The 16072-nt window shown below is 36.3% G+C and overlaps 2 protein-coding genes across 2 annotated transcripts; one reads left to right on the top strand and one right to left on the bottom strand.

Moving 5' to 3' along the window:
• Nucleotides 1-54: 54 nt before the first annotated feature.
• LOC106439224 (importin-11-like) lies at nucleotides 55-7175 on the bottom strand. The gene is made up of 24 exons (XM_048776352.1): nucleotides 6886-7175; nucleotides 6682-6794; nucleotides 6381-6453; nucleotides 6230-6291; nucleotides 5968-6109; nucleotides 5625-5843; nucleotides 5296-5362; nucleotides 4797-5196; nucleotides 4204-4351; nucleotides 3898-4058; nucleotides 3630-3729; nucleotides 3213-3287; nucleotides 2952-3086; nucleotides 2745-2834; nucleotides 2474-2656; nucleotides 2282-2386; nucleotides 1971-2129; nucleotides 1746-1790; nucleotides 1450-1671; nucleotides 1138-1244; nucleotides 998-1054; nucleotides 805-874; nucleotides 484-709; nucleotides 55-380 (listed from the first exon to the last, which is right to left on the bottom strand). The coding sequence occupies exons 1-23, from the start codon at nucleotides 7024-7026 to the stop codon at nucleotides 548-550; spliced, it is 3036 nt and encodes a 1011-aa protein (XP_048632309.1). The 5' UTR covers nucleotides 7027-7175; the 3' UTR covers nucleotides 55-380; nucleotides 484-547.
• Nucleotides 7176-8803: 1628 nt separating this feature from the next.
• Nucleotides 8804-11290, top strand: LOC106439222 (putative serine/threonine-protein kinase). The gene is made up of 6 exons (XM_013880626.3): nucleotides 8804-9167; nucleotides 9394-9506; nucleotides 9572-9782; nucleotides 9856-10093; nucleotides 10163-10313; nucleotides 10688-11290. Exons 1-6 carry the CDS (start codon nucleotides 9095-9097, stop codon nucleotides 11072-11074), a joined length of 1173 nt encoding a protein of 390 aa, XP_013736080.2. The 5' UTR covers nucleotides 8804-9094; the 3' UTR covers nucleotides 11075-11290.
• The last annotated feature ends 4782 nt before the right edge of the window (nucleotides 11291-16072 follow it).

The raw sequence follows: 16072 nt of genomic DNA, 5'->3' as shown, positions 1-16072 counted from the left end.
AATCAAGAAAATATTCGATTGAAGCCGTTGAGAATGAATCACGAAACGATAGCATAATGAAAACTAATCCTGGAAAAATAAATAAATCAACAGAGTAGGAACGTGAAGAATGAAACTCTTAACAACTCCCACCCTTCTCTTCATATATAACTATTGGGACACAACGTACCCGAATATAACTGATGTTCTGTGTTGGTTTTGAAAGAATGAACTGACATATTAAACTCAAGCATATGAAAGTAAAAAGAAGTTCTAACGACCCTCTCCTTTTGTCCTTGCAGGGCTAAAAATCCCACGGGGAGCTCAAAGAGACGCACCTAACGCACGTACCAGAGTTCCTCAACGCATATGGTAAAGAGAAGAAAAACTCACTCATTCACCTGAACAGATATGATTAAGTTGCGAGTCAGCTCAAAAGGTGGGCGATACATCACCATACCATATACAAATACAAGACTCAATAATGAGGGATCAGAAACTCACTTGAATACTGCTGCTCTTTTAAGTGATATGGAATCAACCAATGAAGAGGCAAAATAATATTTAATCACGGCAGTTTTAAAGCTTGTTTCACTTGTGCAAGCTCTGATGGGTGAATCCTACTAATTGCAGAATTGAAGGCATCTCCATGCAATGTGGAACATGTCTGAAGATTCTCACGCACTGACTTCTCCAATGACATCTGGTAGATTGGATCGGAAACTTTGATCTTATAACAAGATAGAAAAATTTACAAACTGCGTTAGAATCAGTGGTTTTGTGGAAGCTGCTTCGTTAAAAAAAAAAAGAATTACTAGCTTTTACCTGACTTTTACGTAACTCTTTGCTAGGTGGGGTTCCTTCTCCTTGAGACCTGCTTGAACTCATGTCACCGCTGGAATTACAAATCGTAAGTTTTTCAGATAATAATATTGAAGTGTTGTTAACAGTTCAATAACAAATCACAAAACTGGCTTGGAAACTATATATTTCTACAAGCATTTAAACTTAATATAACCTTGATTCGTCTTCTGTTAGATCTCTGTCTCCACCAAGGATTACACTGGTGCATGTACTGTTTCCAGAAACACGATCAACATAGATATAAAAATAGATACATAAATCCAGTTGTTAATATTCGATTGTGCAAGCATGTACCTTAGTATTTGATCAAGCTTGTCAAGAACTTGAGGCATTCTAAGTGTAAGTATTATGGAAAGAGCCAATCCAAATGTCTTCTTTTGCATGGGAGATGCATTATCCACCTGCACAAGAGTAGATGTAATAATAAAGTGAGTCGGAGGATAATATGCAAAATGCATAGTAGTTTAGAAAAGAGCTATTGCTTAGGATCAAAACGAAAGACCATTTAACAACATTAAAGATTCCGCAAAGCACATTCTAAAACCAGTAAAAAGTTCCAGAAAGCTGGTCAAACAACCAATTGTTCAAAATACGTTCACCACTGACCTTGTCGAGCCAAATGTCGGTGAGGCAAAAGAGTACGCTGTCTTCGATTGTGACCCCTGCTTGTTGGAGTAACATTGAGAGAGATGAATCAGATGTTAACTGGGCCAAGTAAGTGGTGTTCACCACCAGAATCCTCGCCAGGATAGCAGCTGAGGACGTTTTAACTGCCGTCTTGGATGGATCTCGGTCATCCCCACCACTCAAGCAAATAATAACCAGTTTCTGAGAGATGCCAACAAGTGTTTCAAGGAAGAATATGAATCTTTCATCAATCAAAAAGAGAACTCGAAATTTACCTGTAAACAGCTGTTGATGAGAGGGGGCACCTCCGCAGGAAAACACTGTTCAATACAAGAGCAAATATTTCAAATCAAGAAGTTGTAATCTGTCCACACTTTCAAACATATACATATATAAAAAAACAGTCATGACAATCACTATACATCGTAATGATGCAATAAAAGTTCCATCACTGGTCAATTTATATGTAATCCAAAAGATAAATGAGAAATGAAACGCACCTGAACTAAGATGTCAATCACCGGAAGAATCGAGAGTAACCCCTTATCATTTACATTTCCAATAATAAGATCAAGAATCTTTGCTACACTTGAAGCATGCATATTAAGAAATTCCCCTCCATCCAAAATGATGTATGATTCCATGATACTGACAGCAACCTACTTTTGGTTAAGATGTTAGTAAAAATAATAAGGGGCATATTGAATGTCTTAAGGTATGATTGACACAGCATGTTTCAGTAGATCTGAGCCGCGACTTTAGGTTATTAAAGAATCAAAACGTTAACTCCTTGAAAAGTTGAAAAGCTAACCTTTAAGTGATCGAAACTTCTTTCAATGATGTCCACCATATAGGGAAAGCATGCTAGTAGCTGGGGCACCATCATAGGAGCATATGATAGTGTCGTTTCCCATAACTGCACATGTGGTTCAGCGTCATTTTTGTATGACACATTTGTATCAGCAGAAAAGAAGGGTATATATGTTATGGAGTGGAAACTTACTGCCATGCTATCTTCCAGAAGGTTGAGTGCATCAGGGCTATTAATGTCAATTCCCTTTTGGAGTATTGGAAGCAGTATGCTATAGCAAATGGGAGACTGATAAGCAAGCGCAATTACAAAACTCCGTAGTGCAACAAGAAGCTGAATCTGTAGAAGGCTTTCACCAGAAGATTCCTCCCACACCTGTTCTTAAGTCAAGCACGTAGATAATAAGATATCAATTGCGCACCAAGATAAGAATAAACATATACAGCTAAAATTGCGATTATACCTTCTGGAAGAACTGCACCAACTTTTGTGCGTACGGAGTGACTTCACTAACATGTCCAAGAAGAACAGAAATCAAGTTCAGAACTTGAACCTGAGAAAAAAGAAAGGATAATTAGATGGAGAGATATAGAACCGTCTGCGTCATTTGAGGAAGAAGAATGACAAGAATGGAAGGCTGTAATGAATTTGAGGCAGCTAAATCATGTACCTTCGAATCAAACTCTTGAACTTCCTCAACCATTTTGAAACATGACTCCCAACAGATTGGAAGAAGATCAATAAAATATTGCTCCGAGAAATTCGCATCCTCAACATGTAAGCACAATGATCTACTAGCTGCCAGCTACATAAGCAAACAGAAAATCTCAGAGGCAGCTAACAAAATACAAAAAAAAAAACGGGAGTAAAATCCGACCTTAATGCAAGACAGTAAGAGAAAAGCAACAAATATGTGATAGGATGAGACTACCTTGACAGCGAGGTCATTGTCCTGTAACAATGTTATCAAAGAACAATAGACGGCTCTTTTTGTGTCATCTTTAATCTGAAAGGTTATTATCGTCAGTCATAAACCATCAGTCAACAAATTTTCAAACAAATAAATAATTAAGAAAAGCTATGGTAGAGTAGATAACAAAAATCAACAGGGCAACTAATCCTATTAACCTCTTGTTACAAAATAGCCAAATTGCTTTGCTTTTGGATGATTATTCCTCTAACTCAACTTATTCGGACAAGACATTACTTCATTTTGCATATTTATGCCATAATCATCTTTCATGCAGTGATAAGATGCATTTTCTACAGAACATAAGATGCAATTCCCTCTAAGTGTTGTCAATACTTGCAGCATAAAAAAGGTAAAGCCAAAGTAAAACAACATTACCTCTGAAACCCAATGTCCCAATATCATTGCTACTTTTCGGTGGATGATACGCCTATTTGGATGGTCATTTGACAGCTCAAGGGATAGTGCACCATTAAACCTGCAGCCAAATCGCCCGATCATTAAGAAGGGCACGTTATTTACTTAACTAATCAAAAACTCTTGTCACATTCTGCTGACTGGCAAAACGAAGGTTTCGTTACAAATTACACAGCCATGTTTAAACGAGATGAAAATAGCGTAGGCATTAAAAGATCAAAGAGCATACCAATCTCTGAAATTAAGATAATTCGAGAGCTCATAGTAGACATATGCAGTAGCAGCATATGCTGCATCTTTAAGAAGTAGCGCTGGTGTTATTTCAGTGACAGAAGGGGGGCAATTATTCATTGCTTCTTGAAGGATGGACACAACAATAGGTCCTAGGAGCTGTTCACAACAATGGAGACAGAAAGAGTAAGTATCAGTTTATATAAATTAGCAGACTTCTTGTCTGTTGTCTCTTATTTTTTTGGGTTAGATTTAGCATACTTTTCAGAACAGGCTGAAATGCTTAAGACTATCTGCTACTTACTTGGTTGTAGTTCTCAAACAAAACCATATATAGAGCTTCTGCACAAGGCCTCAATTTCTCAGACCACTGAATCATGTCCTGCTCGTGATGAAAGGACTCAGGGTTTTGGTACCACTCCTCTAGGTCACTTGCTGTTAGAACAAAATACCTGTTGAAATGTTGATGATTAAATTTTAGTAAAGTGTTTTCCCCGGCATCATTCATACGACCACCATAGAGCGGTGACTGTATGGAGGTAGGAATGCATGACAGCATTAAGACGATCCATGCAATATTTTTCAAACTAAATCCAGAAGGTCCCAAGAGTAACAATCCCTTCTCAACTATTACATGCACGTCAGTGACTCTCCTTAATGTTACATGGCTGAGTATGTCCATACAATAACGATACTTATAACTTAAGGGTGAAGATACTGAGAACAGAGAAACATAGATGTACAGCAATAAGATCGTTATGTGTCAATAAGATTATCATATCATATTTTGTTTTGGACTTTGCATTGGTAAATGAAAACTATCTACCTTCAAATTACCTTAATAAGGAACTAAGGCATAATTGGATTCACACATCTTATTATTGGTTAGAAGGATACCTTCTCACTAGTATGTTGCACAAAAGAACTATCCTTTCGTTGGGTAAAAGTGAAGACACAATGCCACTAACTGCGTTTGAAGCATTCTTCTTCCTCTGCTCAAATGTAACTCCATTTTCATCCATCACTCGACCAGTTACACTAGGCTTATACTCTTTACACTCAAGCACAGATTTCACCATCACCATACACTGAATAAAAAACTCTTCAAACGGCAACGATGCCTGTTCAGGATCTGTTATCTTGTTTAAGCAGAAATCCACTACGACTGGAAGAACACATTTATCTCCAAAGGAATAAGGATGTCTGCTTTGGATTGCGGCTAACACTTTCATCAGCTTGACACATGCCTTCTTTACAAACTCCCAGAATTTAGTATCTCGATTCTGAAAAGATGAATCTGCATAAACAAACGGAGGAAAAAACATCTTTAATATAGAGTTCTATGTGCTTTTGTCATATGCATGAAAAAATGTTCATCAGCTAAAAACCAACTCACAATATGGAAGAAACGACTGAACCGCATTCAAGAGCAGAGGAGATACTTCTTTCACTGGTTTAATCTCCTGAAAGAAAAGAGTTAGCTGTATATCATATATCTGCATGTAGAGTAAATGTCTGAAAGAAAGAGCGACATCTATATTCCGAAATAGTTTATCAATCTACTAAGGTTATAGATTCAGCTTAACTACGAAAGATAAAAGACGAAATGGGGGTCAACGGAACACGTCTTTGGTGAAAATATACCACTAGTTCATAGAAGGAAGATAAATGAACATGGATGTAATAAAGGACTGAAAAGTATCACGGAGAAGTATAGTTATCTACCTGTATGCTTTTGGCATCGCTTTGAAATCCAGAAATTGTGAGTTGGCGGACTATTTTCAAACATAGAAACCACCTCTCGCAAGTCAGAAAAAGCTCATCGTGATGCTGCTCGGCACTATTTGAACTATAGCTCTGAACCACTGTTGAAAAGCCACGTAGAACTGTTTGGACATCAGTTTGCCATAGGTGCCAACTAAAGTCGAAGAGTTGCGACGAGATCTGCCAACAAAATAAACTGGACCTTATCCTTAACTAAAGCAAAGATCCAAGCTTTGATCCTACAATATACACAATAGGAGAAAATAAATTGACCTAAGGGATGAAGACATAGTAGCATACACACCTCAGCGAAAGTTCTCTGATCTGCCGTGAGACGTTTAGTGGACAACTCTTTTAGAGTTCGAAAAAGAATCATCAAGATTCTGTGAGAAGCAAGAACGTCAGCTGAGTGAAGCTGTTGCGCTAGTACCGAAAACAGGTCGGGCCTGACATCACAAAGCACAAAAAAACCATTTATTTCGCTAAAAGAATCAATCCAAAAAAACCCTCAAACCAAAGAAGATACTGTCATCAATCAATTAGAGTTATAAAGTGAAAATGCTGACCATTCTCTAGGATAATCAAAACGAGCTATCTTCGATATGAGAACAGCCAACATCTCCGCTATCTGCCACAAATCAAATAAAATGAGATACATTTCCACTATATGTCACAGTTGATGCAGCCACGGAATGCTAACGTTACAAGTTACAACACCTTGTAGTTCTCTTCTCTCAAGTGAGACAACAACTTCTGCCTCAAATGAATCTTCTCCTCGTTGCTTATACCCCTGTGAAAATTCCAAGCAAAGAGTGTCAAAGCCTAAGTAATAGAGTAGTAACTTCAAGGAGCTCACGCCACTACACATCCAATAGTCTAACCCAGCCAGCAAGTGTAATCACACATCGGTATCGGAAGGGATCCTTAATAATATATAAGATAGCCGGACCAATCCACTTATCACCAATTAATTTTAGATTGGAAGCTCATCTAGATTCCGGAGAAGAATCGAACTTACAATGAAGCATTTCGTCTGCTCTTCCAATGACGGTTGATACTGTTCTTGAAGTAAACAGACGCCATCAACCTAACGTCCACATGAGACACCAAATCCTTAGACGCTATCACTTCCTGCAAACCAAAAACGAGAGGGAAGTGAATCAATCAAAGCTTCGCATTAGCAGAATCCAAAGCGCTAAGAGCTTTAGATTAGAAAACGAACCATGAGGCAGGAGCAGAAACCAGGCCTGCTCTCCGACTGAGAAAGAGCCGCCTCCGCCGGCCGACGAACGGACTCGTCGCCGCTCATGGAATTCGCTAGCAACGAGTACATCGCCGGTAAATCGGAAGCTGTCAACGCCATCTGAAGCAATCTCCGTTCTCCTCCGCGAGATCCGACGAAATCCTTGACACTAAGGAGGTTGCGGCGGCGAACAGAGACGACGGGGATAAAATCTCGCGGCGGAGAAAATAAATAAGCGAAGCTAGTAAAAGAAGATTGTCTTCTTTCATCAAAGCACCAAGGACAATGGCTTATGTGAAAACATTTTTTTTTATCTTTTTCACTGTCGAAAACGAAGAGAAGTTACCGTCGGGTTGATCGGATTCCGATCGCCGAGCCGGAGACTTTAACTTGGGCCGTTGGTCCAAGTTTAAAAGGCCCAATTGTTATAGCGCGTGATGTCGCGAGCGTGTGGCGGCAACTAGACAATAATCATTTTGCTTGCTAGAATCTTATTGGTAGAGATACGCGGGATTCATCGTATCTGCCACGTGTAAATACCCGCCTTAACTTGAAACTGGAAGCCAACGGAATTTATTTTCAAGAAATACAGAACAACCCCAATACTTTTAAAGGAGCAAATTTTCCCCACAAAAAACTGTTAACGTAATTAATGAATTTAATGTCGTTTTGTAAATTTTATAAACCAATGGGACATTGTAAATTAATGTTAGCAATATAAATAACTTGTCTCGTTTGGTTTCTATGAGATCTTACTAGAAGAACAAGTCTTCACGTTTAGAGGACAAGAAAATCAGACCTTACTTGACCAGCAAGCAGTGACGTGCCACAACTCCACCACAATCGATGAATATAAACCAATAGTTACACAGGTGCATTATTAATAAAATAAAGATGGGAAGCGAATATATTTTTTTGGATCTTTAAGTTGACAATTGAATTTTCTCTTTCGATGATTTCTATTTTAGCATAACGATGATATCTAAGTAAAGGGTAGTTTGATGACGATTTGTTTTTGTTTTTCTCCAAAACATAAAATGTTGACAAATTTTTTTGAGATAGAAAGAAGAAAGAGAGATATACGTGGTAGTGTGAACGGCGACAATGACAACAACGTCAAACTTAATGTGCCGTGTGGTTTGGTAATCAACACTTAACGATAGATATCAGTGCTTATGTTCAAATATGCTAAGTTACTATAGTAAAAAAAGACGGAACAAAAGTAAAGACACTAAAAGACATTATCGAAGCCATATAGACACAAGGGTCTTGAAAGAGTCTCAATAGTAGATAGAAAGAGTCTCAATGGTAGAGATGGAACGACCTGCCCACTAAAAAGTTAAATACTTTTCTGCAATTCATTTTCTTAAGAGAGGATTTGTTAAAATGACAATTTGTAAAACTTTTCAAATGACATTTGACCAAAAAAAGAAACTTCGCAAATGAAAAATGGATAAAGTTCTGAGTCCTTTTACTGACTGCTTCAAAAAGAATTATGTACTTATTAATTATTTTTTTGTAGACAGGTATTGATAACACATTAAATAATGATATAATAGAGTTCCGAAATAATAAATAGAACATTTATATGGTGAAAATGAAAGTTCATTTGATAAGTTGGATGTTCATATAATACACACACAAACAAGATCATGCAACATACAATGTTTATGTAGGTAAATCACTCATGTTTAATATCTAAAACAATCTTTTTCTTTTGTAAAAAAAATTTTTTGTGTTTTTTTTTTTTTTTGACATCAAATTTTTTGTGTTAAAAACAAGTTTTGAAACATTATCAATTATATCAGTCACGTCGTCGTGTAGCTGTCGCTTTCGAGTTTTTTTTTGTCTCAGCATATTCACTGTTCATATGTCCTGACTGTGTTTGGTTTGGTTACTAAATAATTTATTGTCATCCACACGAAAAAGATTGAAAAAGCAAATTCATGATGATTTTTCTCTTTGATTAAACTCTCTGGTCTTCTTGTGCCAAAGAAATTTACCCCACTAAACAAGTTTTTTCAAACAAATCCATAATCTTCTTCTTCCTCCAGATTCAGTTTGTATCCAGAAGACAGGTCAAATTTGAGGTTCTTGTAGGAAACTTTTCGTTCTTACATCTCTATCAAATCCAGATTTAGTCTGCATCCAGGAGTGATTCTTGTATATATTCTCTCTGGATCTTGTGATGCCCTTTAATTGCTTCAGAGTTCTTGATAAGTGCAAAAGAAATGATCGTCTTGGTCAGAAAGAAGCTGAAGGTATATACAAACCATTCCATTGATACGTTTGTACTGATGTACAAGTTCTTGATTATTTTTTAGAGCTTTGGATTTTTTTATGTACAAGTTCTTTTGTCTATAATCATTAATTTTAAGCTAAAGAATCATCAACAATGGTTGACCAATTTAATTTAGTGATCTTTTTTTTTTTGCTAAAGAAAATGGTTCTTGAATTTAATGATCTCTGGTTCTTTGAATGATTCAGAGATTTGCACCGACAATGTGAGAGTCTTTTCATATAACTCATTGAGATCAGCCACAGATGACTTCCATCCATCTACCAGAATTGGAGGTGGTGGCTTTGGCGTTGTCTACAAGGTGAGAAATGTTACGTTTGATGTTTCTGGTGAATCATGCAACAACATGGTTCTTGAATCTTGCAGGGAGTATTGAGAGATGGTACACAAGTAGCAGTGAAATCACTTTCAGCAGAATCCAAACAAGGCACACGCGAGTTCTTGACTGAGATCAACTTGATATCCAACATTCATCATCCTAACCTGGTTAACCTCATTGGCTGCTGCATCGAAGGGAACAATCGGATTCTCGTCTATGAGTACCTTGAGAACAACAGTCTTGCTAGTGTTTTGCTTGGTAACATTCGTCTACCAAGTCCAACACAGTGTGTCCTGTCTTTCTCCTGATGTTGTTTTGAGTGATCTTTTAGGTTCAAGGAGTAAGTATGTTCCACTTGATTGGTCCAAACGTGCAGCCATTTGCGTTGGGACAGCTTCAGGTTTAGCTTTCCTTCACGAGGAAGTCGAGCCTCAGGTCGTTCACCGCGACATAAAGGCCAGTAATATCTTACTAGACCGAAACTTTTGTCCCAAGATTGGAGATTTCGGGCTGGCAAAGCTTTTTCCAGACAATGTCACTCACATTAGTACCAGAGTAGCTGGAACAGTGTAAGAACCGTTTCATGCATCCATCTTTCCTCTACAGATGTTTTCAGCTAATGAAGTCTGACACTACAGGGGATACTTGGCCCCAGAATATGCACTTCTAGGACAGTTAACAAAAAAAGCAGACGTTTACAGCTTTGGAATACTTGTGCTTGAAGTCATAAGTGGTGGTAGTAGCAGCAGAGCTGCCTTTACAGACGAGTTATTGGTTCTGGTCGAATGGGTAAAGCTTATGAACTCTAATACCTTAACACACAATATATACATAAGTCAATGTAAACATCCTAAACTTTGTTGTGATAGGCCTAGGCATTTTACCCGATATTCAAAGAATCAAACTAAAATAACCAAAACCGGATCAAAACTGTTGAATACCTAACTATCCAAACAATTCCTATATTTATATATACAAACCGAACCGAAACCTAAACGAGAACGAATTGTATATTCGAATATATATAAATAATAATTATATTTACATATAAAATAACCAGAAATATAATTTAAAAATGTACTTAAACTATTTGAGAAAAAGAGACGAATTGTCCAAAACTATCTGTGATCAATGGTTTATATAGTTAATATGTGGTTTGGTAGGTATGGAAACTGAGAGAAGAAGGGAGGCTACTAGAGTGTGTGGATCCATATCTAACCAAGTTTCCTGAAGCAGAAGTGATACGATTCATCAAAGTAGCTCTATTCTGCACTCAAGCCGCGGCACAGAAGAGACCAAACATGAAGCAAGTGGTGGAGATGCTTAGCAGGAAAGAGATTAAGCTCAACGAGGCTGCCTTAACGGAGCCTGGTGTCTACAGGGGTGTCAACAAGGGAGGCAACCACCGTGGCCTTGGTCTTAGAGGCAGCAGCTCACAGGAGAGCTCCTCAACACAAGATTACAAAGGGAAAAGCCCAGCTGTTAATCAAGGATCGTCGTCGGCTTCTGTTATTTCGTTTCAGAGCATTTCAGAGGTGGCTCCTAGATAATTATGATTATTTCTTTTGATAGAGCAGATGCATATATTCTTGAGTATATTAACTAGTTTCTGATGGATTAGTATCTAAATATAGATATAGTAGATCAAATACCAAGAGAGAAATATTATTAATTCAATAAGAAGTCTTCTTTTTGTGAGTGGGATTCATAGCATTTTTGTTTTTGTAAAGTTCTGTTTCTAATTGATAGTTACTGTAACGAACTAATCCATTGTATGTTAGGTTTTACGTTTTAGTTGAGTGGAAATCAATATAAAGTGAAATACAGGCTTTAATAAGGTTAAATGTCTACCCATTAATATTTTTTTTAGATCTAAAGTAAACAATATTATGTCAGCATTATGGTTATATGGATATCTTTTAGTCTTCAAATCAAGTTTCTATTGTATAGATAGCTAAAATTCAACTACTCTCTTGTCTTTCTCAACATAACGCTCTCTTTACTCATGAAATGTTTTACCTATTTGAACAAGACAAATAATCTTTCTTTTATGTCTTTGATTTATGGGATTTTTGCAAAATTGACCTATAACTTAAAGTCAAACACAAAACTAACCTCTTTTTTTTTTGAAAATTGGTTTTGCCCTATTCACCCCACAAGTTCATATAATTTACGAAAATGCCATCCATTTTTTTTTTATTTTTTTTTTCGAAAATGACATTTTTACTCTCTCACCCTCATCATCTTCAAGTAATTACAAAATTGCCATTGTCATCAATACCACAACCACCATGAACAACCAATTTGAAGCTCTTAATGCTCCTAAAATCGATTTACCCTTCTTCTTTTTCCATTCTTGTGACCTAAACACAACATATCTCTCACTTTCTCTCCACAATGAGCTAAAAAAACTCAAGATTTTGATTCTAAAATTTTCATGGTTCATAGAGTCATAGAAGCTAACGATTATGGGTGGGTGACTTCCGTTTGTGATTATGTGTGCTTGGAGAAGCCTTATGTATGCTAAGGAACTTATCTCACTAATTTAAGGTATGACATCGAGTTTTTTTCCAGATCTGTTCGTCAGACGACTTACTTGGGAAGTCGTCTGGCTGTAGACGACTTACCTTTCAGTCGTCTGGCTGTAGACGACTTACCTGGAAGTCGTCTGGTCAACGCAGAGGTTAATTTTGCAATTGACTTTGAAATCTGTAACCTGAGACGACTGAAAGTTAAGTCGTCTACTATTGTTTGGTTTCAAAAAAAATTCCAAAGAACCTAGACGACTTACATTTCAGTCGTCATAGGTTAGTTTTGTATTTGACTGGATAATTTCAGAAGTTTGACTTCCCCAGACGACTTACATTTCAGTCGTCTGGCGAAAATTAAAATAATAATATTTTTTTTAAAGTAAACGACTTACAATTAAGTAGTCATAGGTTAGTTTTGCAATTGAAAAAAAAAACTTCAAGATTTAATTATACACAGACGACTTATAATTCAGTCGTCCACCAGACGACTTAATTGTAAGTCGTCCAGGATTTTTTTCCGAGATTCTGGTCAAACCTCGTAAATCCTGGACGACTTACATTTCAGTCGTCTCGTGGACGACTGAATTATAAGTCGTCTGTATATAATTAAATCTTGAAGTTTTTTTTTTCAATTGCAAAACTAACCTATGACGACTTAACTTTAAGTCGTCTACTTTTAAAAAAATATTATTATTTTAATTTTCACTAGACGACTGAAACGTAAGTCGTCCAAAAAGTCAAATTTCTGAAATAATCCAGTCAAATGCAAAACTAACCTCTGACGACTGAAATGTAAGTCGTCTAGCTATTTTGGAGTTTTTTTTTTAACCAAACAATAGTAGACGACTTAACTTTCAGTCGTCCGAAATAACAGATTTCAAAGTCAATTGCAAAAATAACCTCTGCGTTGACCAGACGACATATAGTTTAGTCGTCTAGACAACTTAGATTGAAGTCGTCCGCGTCTTCTCCACTAGTTTTTAAGTCTTCTACGTTAGTTTTTGAATAACTTGTATTTTTAAGAGTGATAAGTAACTTCAAGATATGTAAAACTCATATTTACAAAATATGTTCTCTCCCTTAGTTTTACTAAATTTGACTAAGTTTTTCAATGCAAACTTATAAAAAATATGATATGCTTTGACTAGTTACTATTGTTTGTTTCCATCTCTTACCAACATTCTTGTTTATTAAGATGAGAAAAAGGCCATTGGAGTTTATTATTGCATATGAGAGATCCAAAGATAAGAAAAAGGCTACTGAAGTCTATTATTTCATTGATTTGTAAATGTGTAAACACATTGTTAGCACATTTAATACATCTTGGAAAACATTATTACTGATTTTACAAAAAATTCACAACTAAAAGAGTATACATGCAATTCATAAAACAGATCACAAACAAAACTATTATAGATCATTCATCTACAAAGACAAGCTTGGATTCCACTTGAGTAGACAAGACCAGACAACTTTTAAGAAGTTCAGACGACTTCTAAGAAGTCCAGACGACTTCCAGGAAGTTCAGACGACTTTGCCAGAAGACTTTTAGGAAGTTCAGACGACTTCCAGACGACTTTACAGGAAGTCCAGACGACTTTACAGGAAGTCCAGACGACTTTTAGGAAGTCCAGACGACTTCCAGACGACTTCCAGATGACTTCCAGACGACTAACAAGTAAGTCGTCCCAGAAGTTTTCCAGATCTGAAAAACCTGCATATTAAATCCAGATCTGAAAAACCTGCATATTCAAAAACGTTCAAATGGCTTAAAAACAGAAAAAAATGAGTGGAAGATTATATAAATCTACCTTTACAGAACACACAAAAATACATATCTAAAAATAATAGATCTACCTTTAAATTAGTGGAAGATGAGTACCAAATAATTAAAAACCTGCAAAAAAAAATAGATTAGTAACAAAGACATGAGACAAAATTGAAAAATTCATATAAAGTTTGGTGTTTTCAAGTCAGAGAGATTAGAGTGGGTTTGGAGAGTTTTAGTTTGGGAAAAAAGTAAGAACTTTATACAACAAGAAGTTACCAAATGAAGAAAAATCAGACATAAGAACTTACCAAAACGCTCAGAAAAATCCAGACGACTTCCTAGAAGTCCAGACGACTTCCTGGAAGTCCAGACGACTTCCTGGAAGTCCAGACGACTTCCTGGAAGTCCAGACGACTTCCTGGAAGTCCAGACGACTTCCTGAAAGTCCAGACGACTTCCTGGAAGTCCAGACGACTTCCAGGAAGTCCAGACTACTTCCTGGAAGTCCAGACGACTTTGTCAGAAGACTTCCAGATGACTTCCAGACGACTTCCAGACGACTAACAGGTAAGTCGTCCCAGAAGTCTTCCAGATCTGAAAAACCTGCACATCAAATCCAGATCTGAAAAACCTGCATATTCAAAAACGTTCAAATGACTTAAAAATAGAGAAAATGAGTGGAAGATTAGATAAATCTACATTTATAGAACACACAAAAATACATATCTAAAATTAATAGATCTACCTCTAAATTAGTGGAAGATGAGTACCATTTGATTAAAAACCTGCAAAAGAGATAGATTAGTAAGAAATACATGAGACAAAACTGAAAAATTCATATAAAGTTTGGTGTTTTCAAGTCAAAGAGATTAGAGAGAGGTTGGAGAGTTTTAGAATGATGAACATTACATTTTTGTTGCAGCCATTTGAGAGGAGGAGAGAGAATGTGTAAATTTTTCTTTATATAGTGAGACAAAAAATCCAATTAGATTAAATATTTTTGACTTAGACGACTTCCTGGACGACTTACATTTCAGTCGTCTGGTGAAGAAATTAAAACAGACGACTTACATGTAAGTCGTCCAGAGGAGTTTAATATTTTTAGCGGGAAATTAAATATTTTTAGCGGGAAACTAAAATAGAAGACTTTCCAGACGACTTACAAGTAAGTCGTCTGGACGACTGAAATATACGTCGTCCGGGTAAATTATTTAACAGACGACTGAAATATAAGTCGTCCACACCCTAAACATAACCCCTAAACTTAATTATCTAATTAAACACTTCATAAAACCAAATCAAACTTGAAAAGTGTTTACTATACACATAAATAAACACATATAGGTGAAAACTAATTTTTGAAAAAAACATTTTAGTTTTCCAAAATCTAACCCTAACAATACATACAATACTACAACATATGTTTGCCAAACTCCTAAATCAAAGTATTTCATGATTCACTACTTCCACTCATATATCTTCAAAACAAATCAATTTTATCATATCTTAATTTATATCAGTTAAAACTGTTTATAATTACTTGATTTTTATTTTTTACGCATCAAAATATTTTTTTACAAGATTTATAAATTATTTTTAAAATAAACTGGTACCAGACGACTTACACTTCAGTCGTCCAGACGACTTATACTTCAGTCGTCCAGACGACTTCCAACATCTCAGACGACTCAGACGATTTACTGGGGCTATATTCGTAAAAATGGCTTCTGTTTTTTTGTTTGGTCACAAGGGGCTGAGCTGTAATTTCACTAGGCTTTTAGGTTAGTTTTGCATTTGATTCAAGTTTGGGTATAGGTTTGGAATTAAAATCAAGTTGTGGGTTAGTTTTGGCAAAAACCCCTTGATTTATTGCCAATGCAATAAAACCTTTTGTTTCAACTTCTTCTAGTGCATTCGACTTTGAGAGGAGAGGAACACACATTTTTTTCATAAAAGTGTTGAATGTAAGCTTTTCTTTGGATTCTTTAGATACTGTTGATACGTTTTGTTCTTGTTAGGTCAGATATTTTTTTGAACCTACAATTTGTGAAACGCTTAAACTTTTGTCTTTTTGTTGAATCATCATCCTTCTTTTAAGAAAATTATTGGAACTTACCTCTTGTTTTTTTGTTTGACAAGAATTATTTTGAATGAGATCAGAAAAGAAGAAGAAAGCCAAGTGGGGATTGCCCATGAGCTTTCTTTTCATTGGTCCATTGATATCGACCCCTCTTTCTTGTCACTGA

This window comes from Brassica napus, chromosome A3 (assembly GCF_020379485.1).
Source record: "Brassica napus cultivar Da-Ae chromosome A3, Da-Ae, whole genome shotgun sequence".
NCBI classification, from domain to species: Eukaryota; Viridiplantae; Streptophyta; class Magnoliopsida; order Brassicales; family Brassicaceae; genus Brassica; species Brassica napus.
The sequence above is the reverse complement of the archived record's forward strand: the minus strand, read 5'-3'. Positions and strand labels throughout refer to the sequence as shown.

Coding starts and splice junctions, on each gene's coding strand:
- LOC106439224 (XM_048776352.1), bottom strand. CDS start 7,026: ATGGCGTTGACAGCTTCCGATTTACCGGCGATGTACTCGTTGCTAGCG. Junction 5,844..5,967: donor ATCAGAGAACTTTCGCTGAG/GTGTGTATGCTA, acceptor TTTTGTTGGCAG/ATCTCGTCGCAACTCTTCGA. Junction 1,055..1,137: donor AAGCTTGATCAAATACTAAG/GTACATGCTTGC, acceptor TTCTGGAAACAG/TACATGCACCAGTGTAATCC.
- LOC106439222 (XM_013880626.3), top strand. CDS start 9,095: ATGCCCTTTAATTGCTTCAGAGTTCTTGATAAGTGCAAAAGAAATGAT. Junction 9,507..9,571: donor GCTTTGGCGTTGTCTACAAG/GTGAGAAATGTT, acceptor TGAATCTTGCAG/GGAGTATTGAGAGATGGTAC. Junction 9,783..9,855: donor TCTTGCTAGTGTTTTGCTTG/GTAACATTCGTC, acceptor GTGATCTTTTAG/GTTCAAGGAGTAAGTATGTT.